The following is a 16330-nucleotide window of genomic DNA, read 5'->3' on the forward strand; positions in this document are numbered from 1 at the left end:
ATACCTGCAGTGGTGATGTGTAATTGTCTGAGCTCTCAGGAGGTCTCAGCACTGTTAAAAACATACATTGATTGCCAGATAGTAGAAAACAAACAGATAAACAAACCCTGTTTAGCTGAGGGACGCTTGATGAGACACTGAGGAGCATGCAGGATCCCTACATGGGAAAATATCAGCTTATTTTAGAGGAAACACATTGGTGTTGTTCTTGTGGCTTCTGGAGTTTGAAAAGATGCCAGAATTAACACATGCTCAGAAAAGGATATCATTAATATAATTGGCCAACTGTAACGGACATTTGTTGTTTGTCTAATTTAGTTACATCAAGCTGTTAAACCTTAAGTACGGAGACAAACAGCGTGGTGTTTTTGCGAAAACAAAAACTGTTTTCACAGTTTATTTTTCAGGTAATGATAAACTGATAGCGTTGACATATTATGATCAATTAATACATTAATTCTACAGAAACGTTTGCAGACGATAATGTCTGAAGTTGGACTTATTGCTCAAACACTTTTTTGCGACTTAAAGCTCAAAGACAAACTCTACAAGTGCATAGAAGTAAAATATACAGCAACACGCAATCACAAACTACATTCCCGGGATACACTCATAAAAACAACCCAATGATTTGACAGGAGGATTTTTCTGCTCAGGTTTTCGGTCTGCCAGGGAAACCTCTGAGGCCGCCGAGCAGCTCGGCACACTGCAACAACCCGCATGATCACATGCAACTGTGCAGTATCCTCACAGACTATAATCTATAATTCAGATCCTTCAACAACGTCATCATCCCTGCTCTGACTTAAGCCAACGAGGGTGTAAGCGACTGTAAGACAAGGCACCGAGTCCAATCAGATAGTGAATTTAACTTAGCCTATTTAACAGATTCACTCTGCACTTCTTGACCTAATAACAATAACAAAAACAAAAAAATTATTTTCAAGGTTTTAAAGCACCGGTAATAAATGGTTGAGCATGCTGTAGTGTATAGGCTACAATTTGAATTATTCTAAGTAAAATGTACTTTAAAATACATTAACCTATACGCTTATCAAAAAAGTGAAGGAAAAAGGTGTAACCAACAGTTTTTCACTTATTTTTTTCAATTTGTCAGACCATGTGACTTCACCAGCACTAATCCAAGAACCCTCTTAATGAAAGTACGATTTTAGTTGAAGCAAGAACACAAGTTCTATAAATCAGTCGTTACTATAGCCAATAGAGTAAATAAGAATGCTACCATTATACATTGGACAGACATACATGGAGCTATTGATTTGACTTTTATTATGACAGACTTTTACTGACAGACATTACTCCTTACAAAGCTCGGGGGAACACGTTGGGGAATGTCCGATCGGGACTGTACTAGTCATGAGCTTATTGTTCTAAATCTGTTCATGATTATGTGTCTCAGCAGGAGGAGATGCAGAGTCCTTCCCAGCGGGTGCTTCTGCAACACCTGAGCATTGTATTGATTAATGATAACGATGATTTATACTCAACAGGAACTGAAAAAAAAAACAAAAAAAAAAACTGTGTGTTAGTGTGGTGAGTTGTATCAATTCTGTAAGTTATTTCTATAACACTCGAGCCTCAAAGATTTTGTATGGATTGTTTATGTGTATTGCTATCACTTTTGTGTTAGTACTTCTCCAACTGTTTGTTTTTAAACTGTGCGACTTCGAGTGTGCACACAGATGCAAGCAATATTCCTGATAAAGATTTGAATGGCTGAAAAAAAACAAGAAAAATAAAGAAAACATGGCACTTTTGTGAGCGTCATACAGTGTTTATATCGATATATAACAATCTCAGATTCTATTTGAATGTCTTTATTTCATTTCTTATTTGAAAGAATATGTGAGAAGTTTTCACTTTTCACAAAGACACACTGGTGTGTTATTTGTGTCTTCCAGTGACTTTGAAATGGTTTTACTTGAATGCGTGAAATTCAGTTGACATGTTTGTATTCAACATATTTTCCGATGACCACAACATTTTGTGCATCAGAACCTAAATAATTATCAACAAGTGACGCTCTTTATCCCTCACAGCCTCCAGCATTTGGACACTTAATTTAAGGAATAATATTCTTCTTCTGGAGTTATGAAAAGTCTCATTGAACACTTCAGATGTTGAGAAAAATCATGTTACTAATAATAACCCTCTCCCGAGGTTGTAACAACTCTAATTCTGCAACATTATCCAAAAATCATATTCAATAAAATTAATTGAGTTGCATGACTCTGTAGAATTATTTTAAATAGTACAAAGCATACTTTCGCAGCTCAAACTCACGTAAAGCCTGATTGGAAGATCTGAACGGAATGGTCGTCAAGTTTCAACATCCCACAGACAAAGTGGGTCCTTCATGTAATCCAACAACAGCTCTAGTATGTAACAGTCTGGGGAGAAGACCCTTGAGGCGACATTTTCCGGATGCCTCAAGTCGGGGCAAAATGTCACCAAACTTCCACAAAATGAGCAGTTCACTGCACAAAGGATCCTCTGAATCATGTGAGCATCAGATCATCTCCATTAAAAGTTGCAATCAATATGCCTCGATCATCTGGAGCAAAACTTAGATTAGTGCCGAGCCGCAGAGAAATCATAGAGACTGTTGCTCTTTTCAAACAAATGAGAGGTAATGCTTAAGCAGCCTCAACATCTGTCGTGTTTCGCAAAAACACCAGAAAGAATTATTCGCAGAATTCCAACTCATAACCGGCTACTGCTCAGCTCGGTGTCACCATGGCCGTGCGATGTTTCCACGGTTGAAAACACAACACTTTCAATTCCCTTTCTGGTTACTCTTGTTCATCTCAAAACGCAACATCAGCTTAATTTCAAAAACCCGAAGCAGTTCTGCCTTTTTTTCACTCTTCAAGACAAGAAGCAAATTTAAGAAGGGAAGCTTTCACAATCAACATATTAAAACTGTCATGGAGATGTTTTGTGAAAACATCAGATGACACTTAACAGCCTCAGCAAGTAAAAATGGTGAATGGTGTAATTGATTTCACTTATATGGCATTTTCCACCACTTCCACCACAAATCCAGAAATTTGCAAAGTTGGAAACCTTCCATGGGAGTAAACGGGAATTCATGGGAATAAACTAAATTGAATTTTGGCTCTTTCTAGTATTCTGGATCACACTGTTGAGCCCAATATTTTTGCTCAAAGACATGTGGACGTTGGAATCAAACCTGCAACCCTACAATTGAAAGGCGACCCACTCTACCAACCGAGCCACAGCCGCCCTAGTAGTTATATAAAGCAACGAAAGATGTCTTGTAAGATTCCACATTCAGGATCCACACAAGGTTCATTAGTCCAGACCCTAGGGACACTAAAAAACAAGCTGAGTCAACAACCCTAATGATGAAGTAAAAACAAAACCCAAGCTTCATTTCTGGATAGTTTGTTTACAAATGCACTGTTGATGCATCACATAAGAAGGGTCATCATTATTACTATTACACCATTATAAAACTGTCTAGTTTGTAAAAGTGAATGCAGCTCTCAGGAACACTTAGGATTTTTATGAGGGGAAAAAAAATTGGCCAGTAAAAGCAACAACTGAAGAATCCTGCAAGATGGAGTTTGCGTCACCATCTGAATGAAAGAAAAATCTGTCTCAAACCCTGACGCATTGAACCCTTTAAATTGCAAAAGGGCCATTTTTGATGCAACTGCAAATGAAGCACAACACTGTATTATTTTTCAAAATGGTCACACTATTAAGCAGCTGTACAGCAAATGTGTCACGCTTGGCGTTGTTTGAAAAATTGGTTGTGGTGGCAGTTTCTTAACAGATGCATTACAGGTACAGCAACTTTAGTTTATTGGAAACCAACAGCACCAGAAATGTTTTCAGTTACTCGTAAACCCATGGCTGTCAGTGAGTGCTGTGCTGTTTCAGCTCAAAGCCTAAAGACAAAAAGATGCTGAATTAAATGTCTGAGAGATCCCCGAACATGTTTGTAATGTTTAGAGAGGTTTCTTTTTGGGAGGGGGGCCCTGCATGTCTCAAAGTGTCAGCTTAACAGCAGTAGTAACAAACAAACAAGTAATAACAGACTCATAAACAGATTTTATCTTATGGCAAAATCAAAACCCAAAGCAGCTAACAATAATTCATGATGCTTACATGTTTTTAGTCCACTGACGGGATTGTGCAATTCATTATTTGTGTGGTTGTTTTTACTATTTATTAAGTTTTAGTGGTCTTTAACATTTATCTATTTACTCAAGTGTTATCAATTTTTATGTATTTATATTTTTCATATTTACTGTGTGCAAGTGATGCACTGACTAGACATTGACGTATGCTACAATAACAAAATCTATCTATCTATCTAGTTCATCACATTTTGAGAAAAGGATTTTTAAGAATAAAGAGAAAGATCATCCGCTGTTTACAGTTTTGTAACATTCCAAAAATATTTGAAGAATCACAACAGATTTTGCAGAATGTTTTTTGTACTACTGAAACATTGCAGTGACAGCGCCAGCAGTGACGCCAAGCCCAGCTTGTGTTTGGGACAGATACTACCACGAAACTAAAAAACACGAATATAGAATATAGCTTCCTGTCATTTCAGGAAAATGAAACTAAATAAAAATACAGGAAATGGTTTGAGTTGAGTGGCAACCACAAACTCCAGACACCTGCTGTAAGAACAATTCCCTGTCTTGAAATGTCTTTCAACAACACTTTCCCTCAGGCTCCAGGGCTGTTTTGTGCTGCTGAAAAAGTACTGTGACCTTAGAGGAGGTGGCAACTGTAAAGTCAAATTTCTCCTTCAGGGATCAATACAGCATCAAAAATAAAGAAGTGACTATCATCTGTCCTGACGTGAAGCCAAGTGGAAAAAGACAAGGATGTCAAGAGAGGCAGGGAGAACCGCAGTAATCCCACCATCCCTGTGCCCAGCGCTGAGAGATATGAGAAGGATGAGGAAAATAAGACCTGAGTGAGACACCCGACATGTCAAGGACAGCGAGAGCCAAGTCCAAACAATCCAGCTGTTAACGCACAATAAACCAAAAGCAACAGTCACTAAAAGCCTCCCTCATCACAAGCATGTAACACGATGAAGCATGATGTGAAATGCACCGATAGTGGCAGAAAGACATTCATGTTTATGTTGTCACCACTTCCAAGAAACATAATATCATGTTATACACACACACACACACACACACACACTCACACACACACACACACACACACACACACACACACACACACACACACACACACACACACACACACACACACACACACACACACACACACACACACACACACGCACGCACACACGCACACCACTCTCTCTTGCATAATTAAGGTGGACCAACCAAAGGAGACTCATGTCCCTAGATTATATTACCGGGTCCTTGAGGACAAGTATTGTCTGAATTTACAACTGGATAATAATGCTTATCGATGAAGAGAGCCACGCTTTGATGGTTTACCTGTGTGCACAACAGCAGGCTAAAGGGATGTAGATCTTGTGACATCTGGAAGCAGTGAGCAGCACATCCCTTTAAAGTAGGCCCGTCTCTCTCTTTCTCTCTGTTTTTAATACCACCAACTGGACAGAGCCAGTTTATCCCACGCTGCTCGACATTACATCATCTAGGTAGAGCTGTAATACTTTTAAGGTACTGTCTGACTCCGGCCCATATTAGAAAACTTGGACAGTTGGAAACTGTTAGGAAAGTCAAGTTGGCACAGAGAACTTGTACAGATCTTCTCAGTTGCTTGGCATAAACTACTATACTTTGTTAACATCATAATGTTCCTTTTTTATTTTTATTTTAGGGGGGGGGGGTTATGGTTTAATATTTTAGGTGCTTTCCTAAAGACAAACATGTCCAGGCAACTAACATGCCCTATTAGTGTGGACTCAAAACTAAATGATAGGTACCAATGATTTGTGAATGACAACAACTACTGTACTTAGAGAATGTTAGACAAAATAAACAAAAAGCTGATTGGGGTAGCAACTTTGAGATGAACAGACATGCTTATAATTAGTAAAAACAACGATTAAAAGGAAACAAACACAACGTCCATGGATGAGTCGTCACATTTCAAACCATGTATTATATACTGTTACTACTTTCACATATTGAACTCTGTGCTTGAATGTCTCAGCCTGTTTGGCGAGTGTGACGTACCATTTATTACTGTCTGATTTACTAATCATGTATGACAAACATCACAATCTGGATTTCATATTTTGAGCACCTGTGAGGTTTGGCAAGACGCTTTACACCCTTGGACAAAGAATGAGCCACAAAGGCTTTGTACAGATGTGAATGGGACAGGACACCTTCAGCAGGAGGTTTCCTCAGGCTGGGACAAGCAGTACATCAGAGAATCAATAATCACTGCTGATCAATGTAACATCTATTCGAGCAAGTGTGTCAGCTACAGACTACAGATGCATAGAGCTTTCCAGCCTCCTCTGCTCTTCTTTAATTTATGTGATTTGAATCTATTTTAAATGACTGCAAAGTCACTGGCTGACCTTCAGTGGGGGGAAAGGCAGACTGAGTGATAATGTGGGACAACCCTGTGACTGACAGAAGTTGGTTAACTTTCAATCCGTTGTCATTCAGACACTGACGACATCACGAATGGGAGGATAGACGATTGTGAGCAGGTGTCATGGTGTTTAGTTTGTCATTAAGCAGTTAATTCACGTGACTGTGGGAGAAAGCATGAGGCACAAAAAAAAAAAAAAAGAGAGAGAGAGAAAAAAAAGAAAAAGGTCAAAATGTCAGTGACGCATAATGCCCACATCTTCAAAGTCACTCAGAGTTGGCTTGCCTGGAGGGTTTTAACACACTGATGCGTCCATGTTTTGTTGGGACTGGATCCTGGTGATGCTGCGATGTTTGGACGGTGTGCGGGGTTATTCTAGCAGCGGCTAGCTCTCGGCTCGGGCTCGGTGGTCATGTCTGACTGGTCCTCGGCGAATTCACTCAGGATGCAAATACAAAAGGATGCTGGGGGTCTCGCTCTGAGAGGGTACACGAAAACACCACAGCTGTGCAAAATTTAATTCAGAATGTTTGTTTCTGATAAGATGGCTCTCCCCGTGGAAGCGTCACTGACACAGGTTGAAGGAGAAAGAGAAAAGCTGCCCGCCTTACCACAGATGCGGCGTGATGATGACCATGTCTTTACAGTTCTTGGCGCAGAAAACAATTGAGGGGGTCTCCCTTGACTGTGGTTAGAGATTCCCAGCTCCTCAAACACTGACGCCTTCCATAGGGATCCGCACGGGCCACCTTTATTCACTCTTATCAAGCACTTGCACCATACGAGAGCTAGAACATTATGGGAAGTCCAAAATAAAAAGTGCTGTGTTTGGCCGTTTCCTTGAATGCGGGGATGTGATGCTCGAGCTCGGCTCAACTGCACTCCGCTCGCGCTCGCTCCTCCCTGCAGCAAGACGGGCTTTGAGCGGGAACTAATCACCGGACTGGATCAAACAGAGGCGGACAGCGGCTGCTCGCAAGACATGGCGACGGAGTGATGGGCAAAACCCGGACTCCGTGGTGTCGAGGACCCGGAGCGGTTCTGAATGGAAGAGAGAGAGAGAGAGAGAGAGAGAGAGAGAGAGAGAGAGAGAGAGAGAGAGAGAGAGAGAGAAAGAGAGAGAGAGAGAGAGAGAGAGACTATCCTGCTGTTAGTTCTGCTCCTTCTGCCTTCTCAGAGGTCAAACATGGTGCCGTTCTTTTCAAACATAAAGCCGAAGCATCACTGAGCAATAATTATCATTATAATGCCGCACGAAATGGACTATCTGCCACGTCTGAAGCATTAAATTGTTCTGCCCGCTCGTACCTTTTCCTAAGTAATAGAACACATGGTTGCCTGGCAACGGCTCAACCCAACTGTAACAGTAATGACTGAGCGTGCAGCAGTCGGCTGCTGCCACGTGGGGAGCCACAGAGGTGCTGCCACGCACTTCAACCATATGTCACGTTTTATACATGTTATTCCCATAGCTAAACCACACACACACACACACACACACACACACACACACACACACACACACACACACACACACACACACACACACACACACACACACACACACACACATGCTCACATTTGTCAGAGACATATTTGTCTGGCTATCCTGACCATTCATGAGAAGAGCAGAATATTAGAACGACACTCAGTGTTTTTTTTAGTGCAAAACTGCCACCAATCACAGCATAAATAAACAGTTTTTAGATACCTTCAGTACAAGTAGCTCATCAGTGAAGTGTGCCAACTGTCCTGACCTGTTATGTGGGATTTTTGAGGCCATCAATGATATCGACATCGTGAACACTGATTAGTAGAAAGTGGTCTTTCACCCTGCTGGTGACCTCGGTTAGATAATATTATTGATGAAAGCATTATACACATAATCAACCAGTCTAACTCAGTGAAAGAATGCTGGCAGGTCAGTATGAATGGACGTTGTTACTCTTTTGAATGTCGAAAGTCGAAGTGACCTAGGAAACCTTGGTTTATATTTAGTGCTCATTAGTGTTTGCTTCTCCAATCCAGTATCTTGGAAACTGGTGTGCTCCTGGGATTTTTATGCACAGTCCAGGGTAGATTATGAAACAGTTTGCCCCTGGGCACAGACATGTATAAGTTCCCACTTGACTCAATGACATCCACTATGCAAGGTGCAGACCAATTGGAATATTTCACATGTCTTTTTTGTTGTGTTTTGAATAAAGTGGATAATCTTGGGAAACTTAATTTATGTCTCTGGTGTGTTATTATGTGTCTCCTATTGTTGCTATTATTCACTTTTGGTAGTTACACTTTTCTTTTGAGGTCATTTTATGTATCGTTTTAAATTTCCATTTTGAATCCAATTTTAGTTATTTTGTATAATTTTTCTGAATCCAATACTTTCTGATCAACAGTAGGGAACTGTTAACCCAGTAAGGAGCCTTAGGCTGTGGGGTTAAATGAGAACATGTCCCATACAAAAGTCAATGGGCTATCCACAGGTAAAGGCGACCATAAATCCTTCCCATTTGTCAGTCAGTCTCAAAATAACTTGGTATGACAGGCATACCCAGCCTCTGACATGCTCCAATTTAAGGGTTCCTGTGTCTCAACACTTGTCATTGTCAGAATACCCCTTGTCATCCGTACAATTTTTCACAGTAACTTTCTATTGTAGGACAGCAAGTGAATTGTATAAGTCCTGTGTGGGTAGGAATCGGTAAACGTGTGTGGGATGACAAAGGCAGCTCATTAATTTGGAATTAATAGGCTGCCTTTTCTTCCCTGAGCTCAAGTCTGACATGACACACATTTTACTCTCCTTTGTTAGAGCAATTATTCCAGCCCACTGCAGCATGACCTCAATCACATTGTAAGATCATTTATACAATTTCTGAAATACTGAAATAACATTCTCAAACAGTTTAGAAGAGTTATAGAAACTCCCCCAAGCTTATAACTGTGTCTATAATGAAAGTGTAGACTTTGGAGACTTGTAACATGTTTTTTGTTTTTTTTCATTGACTTTATTGTAACTGTATAAATCACAAAGACATTTTGATTGTTCACAATACTGGAAAGAGTTTCAAACAATCTAACAATATAATATGTGAGAAGCATCTGTGTCAATTGAGGAAAAAAATTAAATTATTCCTTATTTCTGCCAGTGTAGAAAGAAAAAAATAAAACACATTTACAGTTGTATCCAGACTGTCTTTTATTCGAGTTATTAACTTGCAGTCACAGAATGCAATTGAAGGAGGTCCAAACACAACAACCTAAAAATGTACTGAAGAGGTGTGTTTGTGTGTGTTTGTGTGTGCGTGCACGCACATGATGGACTGATGACCTGTCCCCGGGAAAGCCCAGTTTTTAACCATAGTCAACTCAACTGCTTGTCTACAGCCCTCTTTATAAGATGATACAGACTCAGATCCTCCATCACTCCAAAAGATGAATATGAAGTGTATTGGTGTCTCTTCGGGTGGCTTTCTGTCTATTAGCATATTGATGGGCTGCTCACCTGTTGCACACTGCCTTTTGCACATCATCTGCTGAGGGGTCCTAAAGTAGATGAAGCAGGTATGGAGGATGGATTAAAAAAAACTGAAAAATTCTCACCAATTTGAGTTACTAAGATGCTCACAAAATGGAATGAATTCATCAGACAGATGTTGTTTTCAAAATATTTGTATTTTGTAGGATATAGTTCAGATTTTTTTTTCATTACTATCATGGATATAACATGTGCTACTATCTTGAATATCTCTTTTTTTTCTATAACTACTGAAAACACATTATTGTGGTAACCTCTATGCTGTTTGTTTACCAACTATCCAATCTGGGATTTAATTCCTCATACTCTTTTATATAAAGAATAAAAAAAGATAATTTTTCAGCCATAAGACTAGTGTAGTTCACTGCATTGATGGACACACATATAAATCACAGTGACTGTACTGCATTTGATGGACAAAATTAGGTAGGTATTTTATTTACCCTCAGGGACATTTAGAAATAGATAGATAGATAGATAGATAGATAGATTTATTTGTTATATATATATATATAAACGTCTCATAATTTAAAAAAATATATAAAGTCTAAAAAAAGCCTACAAACAAAAAAAAAGTACAAAAAAGTAGGCATGTTATAGCCACGGAAGGTTAAAACACAAAACACTCATAATTTTAAAACTATACAATCTACACAAATAAAACACTTCTAAACACATTTCAAGGCAGTAAGTGTAGTTAGGTTAAATAGACTTAACGTGATAAAAATGACCCCTAAAAGGTGTTTATTTACCCTGCTATGGAGAATTAATATCACAGCGTTTTACTCAGCTCTGATGCTGAACTCAATAAACTCCTGCGGCGAAACATTTCTGATTATTGTGTCCTCAAGAAGTGATACGAAGTTCATATTAAAATCAGGTGATCGTGAAAATCATTCTGGAAGTTTTCGTTGCGCAACCCCTGAAGGCGAGTCCCCGGCGCGTGCTTAACGGTCATCCAATGACGCGGAGGGTGATGAAACAGGTCAGCTGACCGATGACGTAGCACCGGGCGTAATTTCACGGAAACGGAGCACGTTTGTGAAGCAAAGCCGGTTGAAGGCCGAAGCCCGCGCAGACCGAAGTCAGCTTTAACCGACTGAACACTCGCCAAGAGAAGGTAAGACCAGAAATACTAAGAGTGATCAAGAGAGGAAACTTTTCTGGCGGTGGGAGTTTCATGAATTGAATTTATTTGCGACTGAAATCATTCTAGGCTCTACTTTTATGCAACGTGGTCTTGAGCCGGCGTTTCCTGAGGAAATATCTTATTTATAAACCATATAAGTGAGTTAACGACATGAATAAACGTATTTAACACGTGCTATATATAAATAAGTTTAGTTTGTGTTATTCTGAAACGTTAGCTTCTACCACGATTGAGCTTTATTTAACATGTCGAATATTAAACCCATTAAGTGAGTTTAAAAGACATTATTCATATATCACTGATAACTACGGAGATTACCCAAACTTCTTTTTTTGTTGGACGAGGCTGTATTACATAAATAAACTTGGTGAAGTTTTGTAACACTTCTTGAGTGGTTGTGCAACGAGGAAGTTACTCCACCGTGCGGCCAAATGAGGGCATTACATTCTTATTCGACACAAAGAATTGGGGGAAAAAAAGAATTCAAATGTATTTTCCCACCTTTTGTGGAGACCGGTGTGAGTAAATTATTAAAAAAAATATCGTAGATCTGGTTTAGGATGGTTGTGAGGTCTGCAAATAATGGATCTTCACTACCAGAAGGTCAAGTGTGACTGAACACATGTACCCTGCCATGGCTTATTGAACCAATAATTTTGGAAATTGGCAAGTATCTGCAAAGTATAGAGACTGGAGACACATGTAGCCCACGAGATGTCAGGTTCCCATGCATGTTCTAGCTTTAGTAAAGAAATTGTGTTTAATTATCTTTTTTTTTTTGTCTTTTTTCTTTTCTTCTTTAGAAACCATGCCTGGAGACATCAACAAGGGGAAGAAGGCCTTTGTCCAGAAGTGTGCCCAGTGTCATACTGTGGAGAATGGTGGAAAGCACAAGGTTGGACCCAATCTCTGGGGACTCTTTGGACGCAAAACAGGCCAGGCAGACGGTTACAACTACACTGATGCCAACAAAAGCAAAGGTAAATAGTGTATGGGTATATACATAATATTTAAATCACATGAATCCTGCTTTTTGCTTCAGCATTATTTGCTCACTGCTCCTTTCTATGTTCAGGCATCATCTGGGAGGAGGACACTCTGATGATTTATTTGGAGAATCCCAAGAAGTACATTCCCGGAACAAAGATGATCTTTGCTGGCATCAAAAAGAAGAATGAAAGAACTGACCTTGTCGCATATCTGAAGTCTGCAACCTCATAGAGGATTCTGATTTAGCTTTTTGTCAATTTTTGTGCCTTGATAAATCGCTTCAGAGACCAGGACATTTGTTTTTTCAAATAAGACAGAACAGGAACCAATCGGATTGGTGTTGGCATGACAAGTTGTCATCATTGTCCCAGCTGTACCTGAATGACTGGTATCATCGTCCCCCATGAAGTGAAGTTACACGATATCTCTTGGTTTTATGTCGTTTAACATAAATTATTATCCATATACTGTCTATTCAAAATGTAGGGACTGAAGATGTGTTTACCTGTCATCCATGTTTTTTTTTTTTTTAATGAACAGTTTCTTGGTTTATAATCAAGTTGTCTTAACTCTGTTCCAAAAATGAATATGCCTTTTCTGCTTCGATGATACCTCACTTGTGTTTTGTCATTTGAATTCATTTGCAAGTTAAATAAAACTGACACTAAACATACATTTAAGAAGTTGTTTAATTCAAATCCTTTTAAGGAAAGTGTTTCATCTGAAGATTTGTGAATGAAATCACTGGTTAATAATATATATATATATATATATTGAGGTAATTTCAGTGTTTGGTGTACCTGAAGGTTAGGACATTGTGTTGAAGTGCTAGTCTGATGTCCGTTATGTTGCATTTACTTGAATAAACCCAAGAAAGGGAGTAGCTTCTGTTCAATGCAGTGATGGTAAGATTGTGACTAAGTTACAAGCACTTATTTTTCACATTGGCATATTATTTTTTTTGACTTGCCTAAAGGTTATATGTTGAGTGTGCATGTAGATAAGTGCTTCCAGAAGACAGGCATTTTCAGTTATAGTAAGCAATTGTGATGAATGGAAAGGGAGCGTCAATGACTAATTTGACCCAACTGTTGTGAGCTGCATCCCTTAGTTCAAGCTATGGAGAACAATGCCCCCTAGCGTTCAATTGACGCCATTGCAGAAATTGATTCATAATATTGGATGAAGGAATTTGATTTTTCTGACAGGCACACTCTACCAGTAAAAGTCGCTGTTAAATATAATTATTACACAGTTACACAAGTTTGCACTTTGTGAAATATTTATATTGTCCCCATGTAGTATTTAGTGCATACAACGGAACACTTCCGAAGCACATTTAGATCAAATTAAAATGCAATCCTTCCATATAGGGATATTTTGTTTTGCAAGACCTTGTAAACATCCTATTCACTTATTTTCACCCCTCTCCACCAGAAGCATTCACCACCATCGGCCACCATTTTATATCTTTTGATAATGCCGTTTCCATCATAATAAGCATGCATGATGAAACGGGGCATTTACCCCAGTTATCATCCACATCATCGGCAACTTCCACTTCCTCCCCATCATCCCCACACTTTAAGGAGGGCAAACGGTTCAAATGGCCTGAGGGCTGAAGCGCAGAAGCAACCAGGAGCTCCTGACTGTGTGTGTGACGAAGCCAAGCATCAGTAGGACGAGCCAACCACAGCGCGCGTCATGCGCTCACAAGAAGACCCGTACGGCGGCGATTCTCTGGAGTGGCTCTGTGCGAGATCCCCCCCCCCAAAACACCCCCCACCCCCACAGCCCGTGACGGTGGACGCGAGCCTCAGTTTGCTTCCACTTTGCTTTTCTTAGATCTGCTTCCATGATGACCTTACATTAAGTGAGCGTTGTGGAGATGCTGTGGAGGAAGATGCCGGTGCGCACAGGGAGTCTCCGTACCTCTCCTCACCGGGGAGAACCTGGATGTGCAGCCGGGGCACCGGGGATGTTCCCGGCATAGCGGATCTTGGAAGTTGTGATATTTACAGGGTTTTTCTACTTTAACCCTCCGTAAAGCTTCATAGATGAGATTTCTCCGCACGACTTCATGGATTTGGTTCGCTGAGGACCTTATGAAGAACAGACATGGCAGTGTCAAATATGCTGTTCTCTGACGTGGAAAGTTTCCTGGACTCGCATCCCGAGTTATTCGAGGACTACCTGAACAGAAAGGGGAATTATAGCATGGTGGAGAAATGGCTCAAGAACCACCGGGCGAGCAAAAGTCCGGCGGTGGCGGCGGCTGCAGCGTCGTCCGCTCCCGCGGAGCCTCGAGAGAAGAGCAGCGCGTGCAAGGACAGCTGGGCGAGCAAATGTGACGGTCTGCAGCGGAGGGCTTCTCAGAAGGAGCTCCGGAAAACTTTCGCCAGATCAAAGGCCATCAACGTCAACAGGACCTACGATGAACACGTGAATTCTCGGGCGCAGGAGCCCCTGACGAGCATGAGGAGGAGAGCGCTGCTGAGGAAAGCCAGCTCTCTGCCCCCGACCACTGCGCACATCCTGAGCGCACTGCTGGAGTCCAGAGTCAACATCCCCCAGTACCCGTCCACAGCAGTGGATTTTAAATATTACCTCAAAGAACACAACGAGAGGGAGTTTTTCCTGGAGCTCGTAAAAGACATCTCGAACGATTTGGACCTAACTAGTCTCAGCTACAAAGTCCTGGTGTTTGTTTGCATCATGGTCGATGCAGACCGGTGTTCCTTGTTTTTAGTGGAAGGGACGGGCAACAAGCAAACACTAGTGTCCAAATTCTTTGACGTGCACGCAGGTACAACAGTTTTACCCTCAATGAATTCAGATGAAGTTCAAGTGCCGTGGGGCAAAGGGATTATTGGCTATGTGGCTGAACATGGAGAGACCGTGAACATTCCTGACGCCTATCAGGTGCCCGCGCCTCCTTGTGCATGCATGCATGCGTGTGTGTACATTTGCATGAGTCACAGTCACAGGGAGACAGGGCTTCTCTTCCTTTTAAATGACACAGTTAATGTATCATCATTCAAACAGAAACAACTGGAAGCCAATGTCTATCGTTAGATGGACACAACTTCAGGTCAATATTGGTGGGCAACTTTTTTCAAGGCGCATTTTTGATTAGAACCAGATGTAATGCAAAAAAGACAAAACATATTTATACATTAAAAAACAATAAATGCAACAGTTAACGTTTGCAAGCAATATCTGGCATCGGCACAGCAGCATTTAATCTTTCTTGTCAATGCTTCCCAAAAGACTTAAACAACTTTAAAAATATGTGATGATTTATCAACAACCTTGGACATGACACTAAATAACACTGAGATGTTTCACTGTTTGGGATTTGCAACCCAGATTTGACCTTTGGAGGGTCAGGAAACTAAAACTGTCTAAATACTGAATAGACTTTGTGTCATATATTACTTAACAGAGCATGTGAGCTTATAAACCTTCACAGGGATTAAAGAAAGTTTCAGAACCTCTGAAGGAAAGTATCATTATCAATGTATAGGAAATGCATTGCTTAATGATGAGAAATGCTTTCTGTCCAAGAGAAAAAGGTTTTAATCTCTTCTTGGTTAATCATCCATTTACACCTGGCGAGGGGATACAATGTCCAAATGGAGAGGAAGATGTTTCTTCAGTTTTATTGCAGTGCGCTGTAATCTTAACTCTCTTAATTCCAGTTATAATGTAGGCCTCTCTTGGCACTTTCTTTTCTTTCTTTTTTTAGAGAGAAACAAACCACAACAATCCTGCATCAGCAAGCATAAGCCAGAGTTAAAATAAAAATAAAAACAAGTCTAAATCCAAACTCAGAGGTGCAGACTTTCTGATTTCACTGGTTTGTGTTCACGAGATAGTAAAAATGACAAAGATTGGACATAAACAAACAAGTGTACATAAGACAGAGAGCTGATCTACACTCTGCAGATTGGATCTGGGAAAGAAGCATGAACCTCCATCTAAACTGTCAGAGATTCTGCAGGAAGGTACAGAAATGTAGAAAATAGAGTAAAAAGCACAGATGACAGAGTGAAGTATAAACTTATTACTGACATGCAATG

The 16330-nt window shown here is 40.3% G+C and overlaps 3 protein-coding genes across 7 annotated transcripts in view; 2 read left to right on the forward strand and 1 right to left on the reverse strand.

Annotated features, from left to right (window-relative positions):
* Positions 1–7497, reverse strand: part of osbpl6 (oxysterol binding protein-like 6) — a 32414-nt gene extending 24917 nt beyond the window's left edge. For 2 of the 5 annotated variants that reach the window (XM_080478436.1, XM_080478434.1), the window contains exons 1-2: positions 7179–7477; positions 6853–7045 (exon numbers count right to left, since the gene is read on the reverse strand). The gene's annotated coding sequence lies outside the window, so the exon portion shown is untranslated. Of the gene's footprint in view, positions 1–2304; positions 2791–6852; positions 7046–7178 lie in introns of those variants that run through there. The other 3 variants (XM_080478433.1, XM_080478435.1, XM_080478437.1) reach the window with 3 other exon arrangements.
* A 3586-nt stretch (positions 7498–11083) lies between these two features.
* Positions 11084–13146, forward strand: LOC308118478 (cytochrome c-like). The gene is made up of 3 exons (XM_080477916.1): positions 11084–11228; positions 12062–12238; positions 12334–13146. The coding sequence occupies exons 2-3, from the start codon at positions 12067–12069 to the stop codon at positions 12477–12479; spliced, it is 318 nt and encodes a 105-aa protein (XP_080334042.1). The 5' UTR covers positions 11084–11228; positions 12062–12066; the 3' UTR covers positions 12480–13146.
* A 1220-nt stretch (positions 13147–14366) lies between these two features.
* pde11a (phosphodiesterase 11a) overlaps positions 14367–16330 on the forward strand; it is a gene marked incomplete at both ends in the record, with an annotated part of 35399 nt that continues 33435 nt past the window's right edge. Inside the window, one exon of the mRNA XM_080479156.1 lies at positions 14367–15170. Within this exon, the coding sequence (XP_080335282.1) occupies positions 14367–15170 (804 nt within the window). The remainder of the gene's footprint in view (positions 15171–16330) is intronic.

This window comes from Lipophrys pholis, assembly GCF_963383615.2.
Source record: "Lipophrys pholis genome assembly, chromosome: 13".
Taxonomy (NCBI): domain Eukaryota; kingdom Metazoa; phylum Chordata; class Actinopteri; order Blenniiformes; family Blenniidae; genus Lipophrys; species Lipophrys pholis.